General features: G+C 45.7%; 2 protein-coding genes across 2 annotated transcripts in view; both read left to right on the forward strand.

The window, feature by feature from the left end:
• The first annotated feature begins 956 nt into the window (after positions 1 to 956).
• LOC135826133 (latrophilin-like protein LAT-2) lies at positions 957 to 10271 on the forward strand. Its single transcript, XM_065338774.1, has 10 exons — positions 957 to 1236; positions 2128 to 2319; positions 3100 to 3194; positions 3753 to 4215; positions 5341 to 5392; positions 5868 to 5968; positions 6933 to 7063; positions 7508 to 7785; positions 9060 to 9129; positions 9471 to 10271. The coding sequence occupies exons 1-10, from the start codon at positions 1234 to 1236 to the stop codon at positions 9988 to 9990; spliced, it is 1905 nt and encodes a 634-aa protein (XP_065194846.1). The 5' UTR covers positions 957 to 1233; the 3' UTR covers positions 9991 to 10271.
• A 5347-nt stretch (positions 10272 to 15618) lies between these two features.
• The window catches only part of LOC135825828 (uncharacterized), a 57566-nt gene continuing 55751 nt past the window's right edge, over positions 15619 to 17433 (forward strand). Inside the window, exon 1 of the mRNA XM_065338456.1 lies at positions 15619 to 16004. Within this exon, the coding sequence (XP_065194528.1) occupies positions 15896 to 16004 (109 nt within the window). The 5' untranslated portion in view covers positions 15619 to 15895. The remainder of the gene's footprint in view (positions 16005 to 17433) is intronic.

Consider the following 17433-nt stretch of genomic DNA (forward strand, 5'->3'; position numbering starts at 1 on the left):
GCCTCGTTGCCAAATTGTTCTGGTACGGGTTCTCGTAACAGGTTATTCAGGATCAACTCTGCTAGATATATTTTCAAGACCCCTATTGGCTGATTTCATGCCATCTACGTCCAGCCGCATCTGTACCACGGCCAGTCCCAGGGTGTCAAAAGCTGTGCAAGTTGAAAGTCATAATTATGCACTTTATTTTGTAGGTATAGTGCACTGAAGTGAGATTCCGCCTCTCCCCTCCACTTCCATTTTTGACCATCATTTGCAGTGCGCAATGTACCGATGCTACACGGCATCTGTTTCCCAGAAATACAGACAACAGAGCTTGAGATATTGCTTCCAAACTGAACCAAACCATTACACTCCCTGTGGAAAAATCCGACTCCATGTATAATGTAGCGCCGTGCTCATGAGGTCGGATTTCTCTGGCTAGGACTGTACAGTCGTGTACATAGTCCACAGCCGAAAGCCTGTTCGCAGTCTAACTGAATAATTCTTATCACAATACAAGAAATGAATGTCGTGCCTACTCTTAACTAGTAGATCTACCTCTTCACACGGACATGTACATCACTCAGGTGCGAATATAGCGTGCATGTTGTCTATAATGTTGCAGAATCACCACTTTCCCTCTTTCCTCCAAACCAGTGAATCAACACTTTCCGGATACATTTTGGGTACATTCCCACTATTTTCACTGGTTGTATTATTACGTTTCTTCAGAATTCCCAAACTCCATTGCAGCGTATTTCTTGCACTTGAAAACACCGCAATTCCGGCAACAGGCTCTCAGCTTCCTCAATGCCCTGATGACGCCCAACGGGCTAAATATTGGCAAAGTTATTTATTTGGTGCAGCTGAGAGCCTGTTGCCGGAATGGCCGTATTTTCAAATGCTATTATTACCTTTAGAGTTTACGTTCTCTCTCAACGGTGGTCGGTCTACGCGTTAGTTTCTTTTCTCCCTGTATCCACAATGGACGGAATGAAAGAACATGTTGAGAATTTCGCAAATGCTTCTTGTGCGGAGCCAAAAGCTAGTCTTGGTCATGGATGTGGTTGAAATTCAAGTTTGGGTTGAGAAAACTATTTACCAGGCGATTACCATGATAACAGATGGCTAGTTGGCTTCTATGCCGAAGTGGTGATCATCATTGTCTTTACTTCTTCAATCCTTGTCGTATCTTTGCTCGTAGAGAAGGAAGTGGGCAAGCAACGATACCCGAACGTCACTACCCTAACAATGGTAAGAGTTCCAGCAATTTGCAAGTAAAAGGGCACCAACTATCCTCTCTCCTCTCTCTCTTCTTTCCCTCTTCTCCCTCTCTGTCTCTATCTCTCTGAATGAAGATCCCCTCGATAGGCCAAAACGGCCTCTAGAGAATCCTGTAAATATATTATACAAATTGCACAATTATATTATATAATATTATTATCTCTCCTCTCTCTTTATCTCTCACTCCCTCCCTCCCTCTCTCTCCCTCTATCTCTTTCTGTCTCTCTCTCTATTTTTCTGTCTCTTTCTCTCTCTCTCTCTCTATGTCTTTGTCTCTCTGTCTTTGTCTCTCTCTGTCTCTCTCTGGCTCTCTCTTCGTCTCTCTCTCTCTATTTCTCTATTTCTCTCTCTCTCTATTTCTCTATTTCTCTCTCTCCCCCCGTCTCTCTCTCTTGCTCTCTCTCTCTGTCTCTCTCTCTATTTCTCTCTCTCTCTCTCCGTGTCCTTCTATCCCTATCTCTCTCTATCTATCTCTCCTGAAAAAACACGTAGACAATGTTTGGTGCAATACAGCATCTTGACAAACACCTTACACGCGATGTTACAATCCCACTCCAGGCATCCTACAAACTGATCCAAAACCTTTACAAACTGTGGAAGTTCAGTATGTCGAGGTTCTTTGCTGCAAGTAGTGCGTCTTTCCCAGGCGAGGGCCGAGCGTACCACACAAGCCAAACATCTTTCTGTAGCAGTGATCTTCGTCTTCAGAAAATCGATTCTGGATTGTATTGTTGATTTACCAAAATTTCGAACACGTTGCGTAGTGATGTCTGCGGCCTTCATTCTATACTTGGCCAAATCTGTCAGTGTGCGCCTCTACTCTAATACTTCAATGTTGCTTTCCTCGACATTTTCTTGTAGGCGATTGACAGGGCAGTGAGTCCAGATGAAGTTCGAGGTTTTGCTTCAAAGCTGCAGCAGTTATCTGTCACATCGCCAGGTGATCTGGTGACTGCTAACGGCGCCTCACTCCTTGCGTCTCTGGTGAATAAATCCATCCGGGCTCAGGTTGAGTCCGTCGGCAATGGATCAGGATCGGAGTTTGTAAACACGGTGAGTGGGCGAACACTTCCTTTTGAAGAACGAATGAGTGTCTGTATCTTATTCCACGGCGGATAACAGCAATTGTGGAAATTTATGTACAAATGCTGTTCTATCTCTGCACAGCACAATGGGTCGAATTTGCTAGCTCTCCAGACAGTTGAGCTGGGAGTTACTTCCAGAACTACAGTCAACTTTGCGTATAACCACACTCGGCGGGGCATCAGAAAAGTGTCCTTATTCGCGAAGTGTCTTTTTACCCGAAGTCTCATTACATGTATACAGTCAGATGGGACTTTGCTCTGGGCTTGGAAATTTTGTCGTTATTCGCGAATTGTCGTAATACCCGAAGTCGTTATTAGCGAAGTTGACTGTAGTTGTGATAGAGTAAGGCAAAGACCAACGCTTTCTCAATCAACTCAAAGCATAAGTTCGTTGATGGCGTCTTCATTTACTCCATCCAACAGTAGTATTTAGGTTCTTTTTCCCGTCCTGACGATTTGCAGACACCAGCACAAACAGTTCACCAGCAACACTCCACGACAGCGAGTAGTTCCTCATGACAAGCTTGCTTCATTCCATAATAAAAAAATAACATACAGTGGCTTGACTGTTGACGCCCCTTGCCAGCTAGCTGCTCAGTGGTGACGTGCGTACAACCGGTCAATGCAATATTGCCAGTACCACCACCAGTGCGTATGCTGACAAAGTAATAACACAATTATGTACACCATAGCTACATTGCAGGTAGTTTCTGTTTACTGTCCGTTTTATTACAACATCTTCTGCAAGGTCACACGCAATGTCGCCACAACCGTTAGCAACCTGATGGAGAACGTTCCTCAAGACGCTCCAGGCAATGCCCCGCTGTCCAAAGCAACAGTCATGTAAGCAAACCTAAGGGAAGCATGTATTTCACACTGTACGTGTCCATTTCCTAGGATAGTAACAACCTTCAGGGCGCAAGCATGAGAGAAATTAATACCGATCGTAAACGGAGTATGACACCTGCGTATCATAATGTGTACGATAGAGATCACACTGATTTTCTCCATTTTCTACCTTCAGTGCACACGCTAGAGAGGAATTTATTCCGAATGAAAATCGAGTATTACAACTACTTCGAAGTACGTGTCATAATGATCCTCGTCTCCGGAGCTCAGTGCTACCACCTGGCACCCCCCCCCCCTTGTTTGTTGGAATGGAAACTTTTTTGCAATACAGTGATATAGCCGATCAGTTCGTTGTGGTGTGGTTGGGCATTGCAGCCGTCATGGTCGACGTAAAACACTTTAAGACCGCAACTAAGTTGGGGCAAAAGAGAAAGTTCCATCAGTTCTAATAACATGCATGATGAGCTAGGCAAAAAATCATAGCGTAGGGCTCTGAGCTTCTAAACTCTCTCGTTACAAGTAGACGTGTGATTGTGAATGCTTTGCTTCCAGAATCCGCATAGCGTTGGAAACGTTAATGGAGGCTACAGCCGTCTCTTTCCACACGCCATTCCAAGTATCTTCTCCAAACCTAGCTCTGAGTTGCCATTGCCCGAGCCAGTCTTACTCTCAGCTCTCCGTTTCTGATGAAACCAGCAACGACAATCATTCATCACTTACGATTTTATCGGAGAGCAATGGCGAGCCAAGCATCTTGGCAGGTGTGCGTGTTCCACCGCTGATGCGATCATCCCCTACGAGTGATCCGGAAAGCCAAAGTGACTGTGGGCAAGCTTCGCCTGTGGAGATCATTGCCTATCGGACTCCTATGCTATTCCGTCCCAGTGGTGAAGACCTGAAGCCGGGATCTCCAGCACCAGAGGCTATCCAAAGTGTTGTGCTGAGCGTCAAGTTTCGTGGGCATGACCACGTGGACCTACTTGGCAACCCGGTCCAGTTGAACTTCACACATAACGTGAGTATGTCGTTCAATCTGTTTGGTTTGGACTTGTTTTGAGGATTTCGCTAAAGTAACTCTGCCGTATCTCCAGCTGAGAAAACAATGCCTAACTATAGTCTGGCATTTACAATGCGCAGGTATGAAACCAAAATAGGTTTGGGTTATTGCCTTCTCCCCCTGGCCCCCGCCACACAGCAACGCAAAATCTACATTGTGTGCTCAATTCTTATATTAACAAAAAACGACGAGGGCGCAGGAGGAGAAAGACGAAAAGACTAGACTGAGGCAAAACGACGACGAGAAAAGACACGACGAAACAACAAAGAACAAGCAGTAATAAAGAGACGACAGATCGTGACGACCAATCAGGGACCAACACGTACAGAACACATGACCAGACCACGGACGAATCACACATGACTCTCATTCCCAGACCAAACTAGCACTGCGCATGCACAGCAATCAGTTGACAGTCACTCTCGCACAGACGGAAGCAGATCCTCAAACTCTGACAACTCGTACACTGTACTCTTGCATGCACCACATACCATAAACGTCACACATCACACCATGCTCACACGTACACTTAGACCATACTATGACATCAGAAACTGGACTCTACGAGACAAGAACCAAATACACCAACAGGCGTAAATGATAGTGGAACGGAATTTGGCAACAGGTAGATCAATATCTAAATGGTTGCTCCTACTTGAACCCACATCGGATTAAATGAGCTAGTGTTGAATGCAGGTATTGGTTAGGTGCAGATGTTGTGCATATTTCTCTTCTTCAATTGCGGAGGCTCCACTGCCACCAATTATTCATGCCTCAATCTACTTCTTCACCACCACCGCGACCACAATGATTGCCGTGTAAGACCGTGTTGGTGAAGAAGGAGACTCGGCATATTTCTCTCTCTTACAAGCAGTTTTGTGTTTGTGTGCCTGTGTATTTGTGGCACTTTCTTTTAGCCATAATGCGCATGCCTACAGCTAGTACAGGTTCACATGAAACAAAGAAAAAATGACTAGGCTACGATGTCTCTGCGTGTTTTGCTTACGTTTTTATGCATGTGTGCGTGTGTGCGTGTGTGTGTGTGTGTGCGTGTGTGTGTACGTGCACTGGTACAATATGAAGGACATAGGCGGCACGCACCGCGCTATGTGTTCCTATTGGCATAAAAACACCGGTAAGGCAGGTGCGAGTATGAATTGAAAAGTTGCAAAGTTGAGTTCAGTCCTCATACTTTGCATTGGATCATGACCATACATGCTGAAGAATGTTGCAATCCATTTCAGGACCCCTGGAGCCAGCATACTGTACGGCCTCATTTCATTAAAAGTGTACTACTGTATTGTGCAAGAAAGCTAATGCCTTGCCTGTGCAGAAAGAGTATTTTATTCCATTATTGGTGCAATGGAAGCTTAGTATTTCAACTTGGTAGGGGACTGTTCCTGTCCCAATCTTGACCACTCACACAAGCCTACAGTCGGATTAGAGCATCTTACACCAAATTTGGCGCGAAATGTATTTGCTACTTTCTACTATCCACACCTTGATCCTTTTAAAAGGTTGGCGGAGTTCTTGAAAGGATGCGGAAAGTTCAGTCGGTCGAAATCCTTGCCCTGTTGATTTTCTCTTGTTATCTTTGGCTACGTGTTTAGAATCATGGAGGCAGGATGGCTGTCGGGCCATCTCATCCGGCAAAAATCCAGGAATGACAAGCTGCGAATGCGATCACTTGACCAACTTCGCCCTGCTGTTCGTAAGTGGTGGCTATGGATTGTTTTACTGGTCTCGCAATAGTCTGTTGGGTTAGTTCAGACTGAACGCGGCACAATTGTGTCTTCTGCAGTGCTAGGACTGGATAGACAACTCACAAATGGTCCAGATCGTTTCGGTATCTCTCTTGTTCGCAACGGCAAAAGGCAAGAGAGGGAGCTAAAACAGTTGCAAGAGGCTAAATATAACTCCTCACTAGCTGTATAACCAGCACCTGGTCAAGGCGTGTATTATAATACCGTTTGCCGGACCTTGTGCCAAGCGGAATCCTGTATTGACCAGACACATGTTCATACACTGACGTGCTGTTCTTTAAACATGCATAAAATGGAATCCTTTCATATCAGGACAGTTTCCGCTGCACCTAGGCCAAGGGTGTCCGGTTATGGCACGCTTTAGTGTACATGTATATTGCAACAATTACTCCCCAGCTCTTCCTATATTGTGTTTTATGTGGAATGTTTGGCAATGCTGCATTCAAGGTGTTCGGCAGTGTCCCTGTTCGCTCAGTGTAGAAATGATCTGTTCTAGCATAATTATGTGTGCCAGTCGAACTTTCCTCCATCAAATGTACATGAAACCAAGAGTATGCAGCTTTCAACGTATTCTCTATGGCCAAATTCCGCGATTACATCATGTTTTGGTGCAGATCTGAGGCGGGAAGTGGCGTAGTGCGTAGAACTGAGCTGCATTTCTGCAGAAAGAGACCAACTTGGATCCTGCTTGCATGCACCACATCACTAAGATGATGTAATCGAGGAATTTCGCCGTGACCGCAACCCATCCGAGCTGCACACTCTGGGTTTCATATACTCTTGCCTCTATGCACTATGCACTATACACTATGCACTATGCACTATGCACTATGCACTATGCACTATGCACTATGTACTATGCACTATGCACTATGTACTATGCACTATGCACTATGCACTATGTACACGCAGGTTCGTGATGATGTCATCACATCCGATGGGCATGGCAACGCAGGCAGAGCCCTGACGATCATTACATTCGTAGGCAGCGCGCTGAGCATCATCTGCCTTCTGGCCACCGTTGTCATTATCCTCTACTTCAAGTAAGACAGTAAATCAGAGACATGCTGCATGACATGTTTGGTCAAATTCGTATCTCCAGGGGCCTTAAAAAATGTATGTCACACATACCGCATTTATGGGAGTATAAGTCGCACTTTTAACACCAGTAATTCACCCCAAGAAAAGTCCGATTTACACTACGATGGTCAAATTAATCGTGAAAAAAGAGGGAAGATGTCTGTATGTCAGGACAAAAAAACCAGAGTACAGCTTCTTATCTTCTCCGGTGCAGCTTGTACTCCGGTGCAGCTTTAGTTTCACGAGAATGAATCAGTTTTAATGAATCTCTAAAACTGCTTGGTCTCCGATGAAAGATGGTCTTGGCTTCTGTACATAGATTTCTGTAACACCAGTAGAATACACTTGTTGTGTCACAAGTGGTATTTGTGAATCTTGCACTGACTGTTTCTGTTGCCAACTTGCAGGAAGCTTCGCACCAAGCCGTTCCAGCAGACAGCACTCCAGCTATCTCTGGCACTCATCCTCAACACCGTGCTGGTTCTGCTGGTGATGCAGGGACGAGACGAGAACGTGCTCAGCGCCGAGAACGACAGCCTGTGCACCGCTCTGGCCGTGGTAATGCACCTCAGCTTGCTCGTGGTGTTCGGTTTGATGGCAGCGGCGGCGGTACACCTGTACCTGATCATCGTGAAGACTAAACACGACCAGCGCACCGTACGCCTAGTCTATGCCCTTGCCTATGGTAAGTCTGTTCACCTGCCAATACCTGGAAACCCTCAATAATTTCAACATAGTTCTATCCAAGAGTGCACAACGTCCTCACTTTTACCTCCCGCCCACTCACACTGCTCCCTGTTTCCTCTCCACTCTACTACATTCCATGATCACCACGTGGAACTCCCTGCCTACCGAGATTAGGATATCTGAAGCCCGTGGTGTACTTAGCCGGCACGTTAAGTCCCATTTCCAAAGGTAAATATTCCATCCTCGATGTGACCGCGATTGGCCCATATGTTGTAGTCTTTTGGACGCTGAGTCGACTGGTTTTGGTCCGAAAAGGCTGCGATGCAGCGTTCCTCCTTTATTCCCAATCGAACATGGTTGAACAAGCGGTGACGTGCACCTGCGTACACCAGTCGCCTGATCACCGTGCCTGCAGGGTACAACTTACTAGCCTGTTTGACCGTTTTGAGTGCAGTCATGTCACTCGAGTTGAATCTTGGTGTGAAAGTTGTCGCCTGCTGGCGTGGTGACCAGGTGATTTGGGCACCCAGGCGCACGTGACCGCTTGTTCAACCATGTTCGATTAGGAATAAAGGAGGAACGCTGCATCGCAGCCTTTTCGGCCCAAAACCAGTTGACTCAGCAGTCAAAAGACTACAACATACGAGCCAATCGCGGTCATCCGTGCTTTTATAAGAACGGCATGGCGCTTTCAGTGACATTTTGCATACAAATCCCCATCTAGTAGGGCGCAGTCACCCAGTTTTGGTGGAAATGCGCGAGTTCGATTGGGATTAAAGTAGGATGGGAACGTCTCAGCTTTCTCGGACCAAGACTATTCGACGCAGCACCCCGAAGACTACAACTGGTGAAATTTTGATTTTAGCCTTAACTTCCCCTTGAATGTTTTTGAAATATAGAGCCTAGATCAGTGGTACCTGGAGCAAACATGGTACACTCATTACCATAGTGACCGTACCGTGTCCGACAGCCCTGTGAATAATGATAGTAATAATTATGTTTGAAGCGCTCTGGCCTGTTACTAGATGGCAGATGGCGTGAGAGATTCGCTCCCTGATCGTACATTTGTTTATCAAGAGCCAATACCCCCGAAGTATATATCTCTGCACAGGGAATATGGCACAGCGGTCTGACCACACTACATAGCCACAGACTAGTAAATAAGCTGGGCCATTGTGTCGTTATTGGTCCAAGCACGACTGAAAATGGCTGCACTATTGAACTAAGAACTGGCCTACCTCCGTTCTTTTGTTCCGTTGTTTTCCTCCACAGGTACTCCATTCATCATCGTTGTTTTTCCAGCCGGCATAACAAGACTTGACGCCTACGGCTCGGAAAAGCTGTGAGTGGTGGACTTAGTATTCTGTGTTTGTTTGCGTGTGTGTGTCACTGTATGTGTGTGTCACTGTGTATGTGCGTGCGTGCGTGTGCGTGCATGTGCACACGTGTGTGTGTGTGTGTGTGTGTGTGTGTGTGTGTGTGTGTGTGTGTGTGTGTGTGTGTGTGTGTGTGTGTGTGTGTGTGTGTGTGTGAATGTGTGAGTGTGTGCATTATGCACAGGCGAAATAGCTACATATGCTGTATTGAGAATTATAGCGTCCTTAAATGAACATGTATGTACTACTCTGTACGTGTATAAGACAAGGTGTAAGTCATGATTTCTACCTCTCTATGCCTGTGCAGATGTTGGCTAAAGGATGACAGTACATTTTACACCACCGTCGTAACACCGCTCTGTGGCATGCTGGTGTTTAACTGCATCATGCTGACCAGTATTGCCAAGCACCTGTACCACGTACGCAAGAACCTCAGCTCTCAGAAGCAGGGGCGCGAGATCAACTTAGTTACCGTGGTGACATCCATGTCGGTGGTGATTGGCCTGGCTTGGATCAGCGGCGTGTTGCTTGTGATCCATAACACTGTTGCGACGCAGTACATCTTTACTCTGCTCGTGAGCACACAAGGCTGCCTCATGTTCGCCGTCCACACGGCACGATCCCCCGACGTTCGTCAGGAACTGCTCAAATCGGTTCACTCGTCCACCGCGTCTTCGGCCTTGTCAACAAAGCGTCGCCGCGGGTCAAATGGGAATGGGTCCAGTAGCACGCCTACCTCCTTTGTCCTGGATCACATCCGCAGCTTGTCCCTGTTCAGCCGACGCAGCTCCGCGACACTTTCCCAGCCAACCAGTAGCAGTGTTTGAGACTACAATCAGTGTGCAGTGGTACTGCTCGGAGCCCAGTCCAGTATATCGAGTGCTGGGTCTTACAGGTCATGGGACATCAGTAAGTACTTACATAACTGTTACTGCGTATGCTTGGCCTCCGACTGCATGTCGGCATACCAGTCAGCTGATCTTGGATAAACAGTACATGCACTCCAGCAATAAATTTCATATCTTTTTTGTGCCTGCACGTACATGTATGTTATATTTTAAAACAGCACAGTATGCTGCATGTTCCTGCAATTTTCCCTGACTCTACTCTGCATACAAGTCAGCTGATACAAGTCAGCTGATCATGGATAAACAGTACATGTACATGTACTATACAAAATAAATTACAGATTTTTTGTGTGTGGAGGTAGGTTATGCTTCTAAAAGCATCACAGTATGCTGAATATTCCAGCAATTTTCCCTGACAGGTCCTACGACGATGACATTATGTGTCCGCTGTGGGTTTTCAATGCAGTGCTTCATCTTATGTGCTTATGACTAAAGTTGGAGTGAACAAAATACTTCATTCTAGCCGGAATGGCCCAATTCACGGCAAGAGGAAAGCTGATTGCCACAATCATAGCTTGCTTGTTATTCCCTTACCACGTCAAAGCTCAGGTACACGGTCTCGTGTTCCCACAACGTAATTGCCTGAACTAAATTGCCTCCTCCCTCAGGGGGTTTTGTTTTTCTTGGGTATGATTGTTTAGAAACGTTCGATGTCACCTTTTGTCTCAGAGCTGTCGCTGCACTTCTCATACATGCGCAAGAACACCAAACATCCATGATGATCTTCTTTGCTTCAATACATTTCTGCAAAAAAATCATTTCTTTTCTTCATATCGAATTGGAGATGAACAATACCGTGCATGCCGGAGGCATGCTTTAATTTTTTTTAAATAATAGTACTGCACGTGAGGTTTTTCTTTTTGAATGATGCCTTGTGTCAACCTGCAAGTTCCGTTTCGGTCTTGTTTCGTGTGTTCGAGCACAGCATTTTGTATGGGTCTGATCAGAGTGTTTCCAATCAAATTTTCACATTTCATTACTTGATAGCTGTTCCTGACTGGTGCATTTCCGCTGCTAAACATAAATAACACTTGAAGTAATTAGCGGTCACGTTGATCACAGTAATAATGATAGGAGCCAGAGGACCAATGCAAATACATGTAGTTTCTACAAGATACTTGCATTGCATTGATAGCTCCCCCCACCCCCGCCTATAATCGGTGAGTCAGAGATACAGTAGTTGCCCTCTCTTAAAATTCCAACTGGGGATGCGTTCACAGCACACATTGAGAGACCTGGTGCCTATGCTCTACCCAAGTGCTGAGTCGGGTATCGGGTTCGGGTAGTTTACCCGACCGGGTAATGTTCCCATGGTAACACCATAGTGCACCCCTTTCCTTACACACTGGTTTGACATGCGGAGTATTACATGAATTTGTACACGTGAACTGTACATGATGTCATCTGCGACTTCGGGTTTTCGGGTACTATTCTGTACCTGGCGTCTACCCGACTAGAACGGGTACCTCACTACCTGTGCACACCCCTACTCTACTCATCCCATTCAATGATCCCCCCCCCCATTCAGAAACCAGACACTTATGGGCAGATGAGGCGACATAAAGCCCTGATACTGATGCACATAATAATAATAATAATTATCATCTTGGGCCATGCAATATGCATAGTCAAGTCCATGCATACATGTGGTAGCAGACTAATCATTGTTGAGCTATTCCACGCATAGCAACTGGCTGTGGAATCACACAGCACCGGTCCGTACCTCACAAGGCCGGTGACCACCAGGGTCGCATTATGACTATGACACAGACAGCACAGACAGACACATGCACGCATGCACAACAACACATACCACCAGCACCAGAACAAGCAGTGAGGCAGCCAACATGTCACTTACAGACAGGAACACTGAAGAAGAACAGCGTAGACCCTGTATCTAACACCATTGACATAGCGCCCAGAGAGTTGTCACGTTGCTCAGAATTGGATCGAACACAAAGCGAACCAGCCGCCAACATGAGAAAGCAAGCTCTCGTGAGAGAAACCGAACTGAAGCAGAAAAATATAATTATCAAAGAATCAGGGAGAAAATGATCATGGCCGATGTGTCAAAAGGACACAAGGCTGAAAAGACTCAAAACAGCGATTGGTTTGGTTTGTTTTTATTATTTCCGTTCGTTGCCTCAACAGTACAAAGTACAAATATCAAAAGGGACGAACGAAAAGAGAAAATAACACGGAGCCGAGAGGAAGATGCAACTGAAAGGACCCATAATCGGAGAGAAACGGAGAAGGAATGTGGACTGGGCAGATTCATGAACCATTACTAGAGCAGGGCAATGCATGAACATAAGGGGCAAGTCCGTCGATATTCATGTTTAAAAAATTCCAAGCCTTATTCTATTGGTGAAATACATTTTCAAAACAGAGGGGACATAGGAATATAGTCAATTTGGCGTCATTTAGAGCGTGCAAAAGTTCTGTGCGAGCGATGGACGCACGGAAATAATACTTATTAGTATCCTGGAAGATGGAGGAAATGCAAATACTTAGAAGTCTTAATCCAATCAAATTTCTAGGACTCATCTTAAAACTTCACTCAACATTCCTGACAGGATATAGTCACGTGGTCAGATTATGTGTTATGTTAAGAGTCCAAGAAGTCAAAAGAATGCAACTGAATCAGAACTTTTACCAGCCCACCTGGAAAATAGGCAAGGAAAATCTACCATAGCAAATCCTAGCACATGCAATTGTACAGGTAATTGAAAAAGAATGCAACTCAATCAAGAATTCTTCAAGTATTACAGGAAAGTCATCAAGCATAATCAGTATAACCTTGTGGTGGAATCTATTAAAATATATTATATGGGCGAACGAGTAGGGAGAGGTGGTGGAAAAAGAAACATTGCTGAAGCACAATCCGTTGTCTGGGAGAGCACAACAGGGCATGCAAGATTTGTTTTTCTTGTCAGCGAAACGAGGCTGGATGCCATTTGTGATTACGCAGCAAAACAAAGCGCATGACATCAGTCTTGAATGCAGTAGAAAGCAATGCAGTGCAGTGTGTGCGCTAGTTCGGGTTGTTGCTAACGAGTACTAGCACAGCTAGTGCCCCAAAAAAGGTTTGGCGATATCCGATTGGAGTTAATATCTGCTATCGCCCGGTATCTGGGGTTTTTGGTTCTATTTCTTGATGGGAAATGGATCAAAGTCAGCTTCCTGATGTTCTGTAACTCTTTTCGAAATCCAAGGAAACTGGGACTGAGCCTGTACGTATTACAAAAAAACGTAACCGGGGTTCTCTTCGTCTGGACGAGATCAAGAGCACCAGGCAGAAGAGGGAGTCAGTTTTGCACACGGAGTAGGTGTACGTGACGCTGAGAGCGCTGACGATGAGGGTCCTTTTTTTTCCAACGCAACCAAGCCTCTTGTACTGGCAAAATAAACACAATAATAATTATTACGAGTGCAACCTCAACAGCACCGGAAGAAAAACGAGCAAAAATGGCTGTGAAAACAGTCGAGAGAGCAAACATGCCTGTGAAAACAGTCTAGTACTACAGTCTAGTGTCATAAAATGGCTGTGAAAACAGTCTAATGTAGATAATAACAATTGTACTTCCAAATGTACAACTACGATGTACTTAGTACAGTCATGTCAAAACCGGCCTTGGACACCGAACACAACTGCCTCAGGACCGGATTGCCGCTTCAGCCACCACCCTCACGACAGAGGTGTCCATGGCTGGCAGGGGACGAATCCGCCGTGCGCCCCGCAAACAAGCAATGCTGGATCTCAGCAGGGCAAAAGACAGCCGGCACCGGATCCACGACATGACCTGGCTGTACGGCTCCTTCGTCTTCTCTGAGACTAGAGGCGCGACACGCTTGTAAAAGGTGGTGACGGATTTCCCCATCCCACCACTGGCTGAGAAAACCAATGGCAGGAAGGTGGCATGCTCAATATCCCTGACGCGTTGGCCATAGTTTCGACGTTTTTCCTTCTCATGGCACTGGTACGTGCTGGTGAGTGAGGAGGTCATGACGAGGGTCATTTGCACTTCGCAGCACTAGTATCTCCATTTAGTAGTACGTGGGAATGCGGAGGTTGGGCAACCTGCTGGTCGTATTTGTTCAGCCAGGATCCCTTAATTAATCCATCCATTCTGCACTCAACCTCTTTGAAATGAGTTACCTTTCGAGACAATTACATCCGTCGCCAGATCACGCTGCTTGGCCTTCGTGACCGTTGCGTCCGCTCTCAGAAACGATAAGCATCCTGAAAAATGAAATTTCAATGGACACCTCTAACCTATAGTGACATTTGGAACCAGTCGCTTGTTCGCCGCATTTCTTTACGAAAACCACCAAGGACAGATGGGAGGGTGGCTTAAGCCGCCACCAACCTCCCTCTCTCAAAGCATGTATAAGCAATTTGAGGTGAAAGTGTCCTCGCAATGGTGATGGTTGTGTGCAGGAGGGTCTAGTCGGCTAAGAGCGCAGTGTAATGGTGGAGGTGACTCAACATTTTCTTCAATGGCCGAGAGCTCTATCGCACGCTGTAATAATTTGAGATGGTAATGATAATAATTATTAACGCCATGACTAGCATTCGGGATTTGTATGCTGAGGTTGTTGGAGAAACTCGTGCCGTCAAAAGCTGTTAGATTCGGAAAGCAGCGAGAACGCAAATCGGTCGCGAAGCCTATCAGATGTACACGCATTACTATTCCAATTCATTCAGTAAATGACCACCGATGACGAACCAGAAAATAGAGGGGAACCCGAAATGAATTGAATACTAGTACAGGGCGAGCAAAAACAAAAACCTTGCAAAATTCGGTGATCAAGAACGCGACACATAGAGAGTGCCAGGAACACTCTATGAACACAGGGGTAGTGCACTGTGAGCGATTGAAATGCTTTTACCGGCTTGAGGGGGGGGGGGGTTGCATTCAACAGAAAAGCTCGTAGAGTTAAGGTTCAAACCATCTGCTTACTTAGATGTTTGCCGGATCCTTTCGCTAGCAGTGCACTTCATCTGCCAATATGAATTGTAGCAGAACGCATTTTCCCAATAGTCGCTACCTGGGTCTCAAACAGTGATTGTCACCTGACTACCGTTTCAGATCATTAGTGCATTGTGGTAACAGCAGGTTCACACCAACACTGCTCTCGTGGGGCTTTTTCGTTCCAGTCTAGCAATCGACATCTATCACTGAACTTCCTCCGTCTTGCGATCTTACACTAGAAGTAGGTGAACTATACGCTGAACGACGAGCACATTCTGGAAATTCTGCATACTCCTCATTTGGAACGAAGGTCCCTGGGACCGCTGTTGGCAACTTCATGCGCGGATGTGGCTCCCATTCTTTCACAGATGGTCTGGCCTTGCGTAAAAAGGGTCATCTATGAGCATTGCGCGCTCATTTATATACTCCCAACCCATAATAATTGCCATCTACACGTATGTGCAGAAAGGGGTCTCGTTTCTCCACGCTTTGTACCAGTCCTCTACAACATATACAATCCTCCTTTGATTCTGTATCATTTGGTTCTGAGCTCTTTTACTACATAGTGATCTGATGCTCGTCATCCGTTCCCTAATCACTGGACAGTTCTCTCCTTAGGGTTGCGAATTGCAACTACCTCACGTCAAATGTGGTCTTGGGTACACGTAGGTAGGCAAGTCATCGTTTGCTTTCCATTATATAACGGGGTCAGGAGACAACCGCCACCAGGTATCTTCGTATTGCTGTTGGCTATCGACCGGTCTCTTCAAGAAAAGCGATTTCCATCCTCGTGCCAACAAGAGGCAGCGACAGCTAACCATAAATCCACGGTTTGGTGATTCCCGAAAATGAGACCTTGCCACAATTGGCCGGTGATATCTGCCAAATGGGTTATTTTCATCGCCGCATTTCTTGCGCTGCTGACAGCCAATGGAGTGTCAACACAGAGCTTAAGCCGTAAGTGCTCAATTGGAATAGTATTATAATTAAATCATAATTTATCTAAGACTCGGATGGAGAGCCAAGGATTGCATTTAAAGAGAAAGGACCACAATGCTACATATTATGCGTAGTTTGTGTCCAACACTACGCGTACCACGCTCACTATGTTGTTCTCAGTTTGAGCAATCCGAAGTTGACGCTATCAACCTAATCAAAATGCTTCGTTGTTGATTAAATTATTATTATTATTATTTGAGGGATTCCCGAAAGGCCGAAGCCTAAATCAAGGGGGTCTCCGAGAATAAATATACGTGTACAACACGTGTACAATAGGGTGCAACAATATGAAGAGGTTAATTAAGACGTCTGAGTAAAAGCAAGTGAAAAGGGTACTGATAAAGAAGGGGGTAAACAGGGAGTGAGAAAACCTCGAGGATGGAATCTATCCCTGTGGAAATGGGACTTAACGCGCCGGCTAAATACACCACGGGTTTCAGATATCCTAATCTCGGTAGGCAGGGAGTTCCAAGTGGTGATCATGGAACGTAGTAGAGTGGAGTGGAAACAGGGACCAGTGTGAGTGGGCAGGAGGTAAAAGTGAGGACGTCGTGCACTCTTGGATAGAACTATGTTGAAATTGTTGAGGGTTTCCGGTTATTGGCGGTTAAAATGGTAAAACAGTTTGAGGCAATGTACATGTATGTTCCGCCGCCACCACGCAAGACTTTCCCATTGAGCGGCTTCAAACACGTTCTCCATGCCATGAGGAATGGGCACTTTTCGACGATGTAAATGCTGCCTGACCACGCGTGCTTGCAATCGTTCCAAAGGGTCAATATTCCCTGCGGTCAATTTGTTGTTCCACAAAGGTGAAGCATACTCGATGGAGGGACAGACGTATCCTTTGAAGAGGCGGGCAATGAGAGTAGGGTCAGATATGGTGACATGTAGGATAGTAGAACAACGCGACGAGAATGCAAATACAATTTCTGTAGCCATTTTTTTCTTTTTTTTCAATTATCTGCGAAAGTTGACTGTCACTTTAGGCATTTCCGAAAACGGTCAGCAGGAAAGGACGCCGAAATCAATGGCTGTCACGAAATCAAAATTCTTTGTTGCCATCTTCAACAGGTCCGTCAAATAGTGGAAATAGTTTTTTTTCATTTGACCCGACGAGACCACACGGCGCTTGCAGATCACAGCACGAACAGTCCACCAGCCACATTCCACGAAAGCAAGTAGTAGTAGTATTCCTGACAAGTCTTGTTTCGTTCCATAGAGATATTGTAGTATCCCTGCCCGACCAATACGGAAGCACTACGGAACTAATACGGAGCTTTGCCTGATGTATATTTAGTGTATCTCCGTATGTAAGCGTACGGCGTCTGCTGCATAAAAGCGGCTGCGCATTTCTGTTTTGAGGAAGATGAGATTTTGATAATAA

Source organism: Sycon ciliatum, chromosome 10 (genome assembly GCF_964019385.1).
Source record: "Sycon ciliatum chromosome 10, ocSycCili1.1, whole genome shotgun sequence".
Taxonomy (NCBI): Eukaryota; Metazoa; Porifera; class Calcarea; order Leucosolenida; family Sycettidae; genus Sycon; species Sycon ciliatum.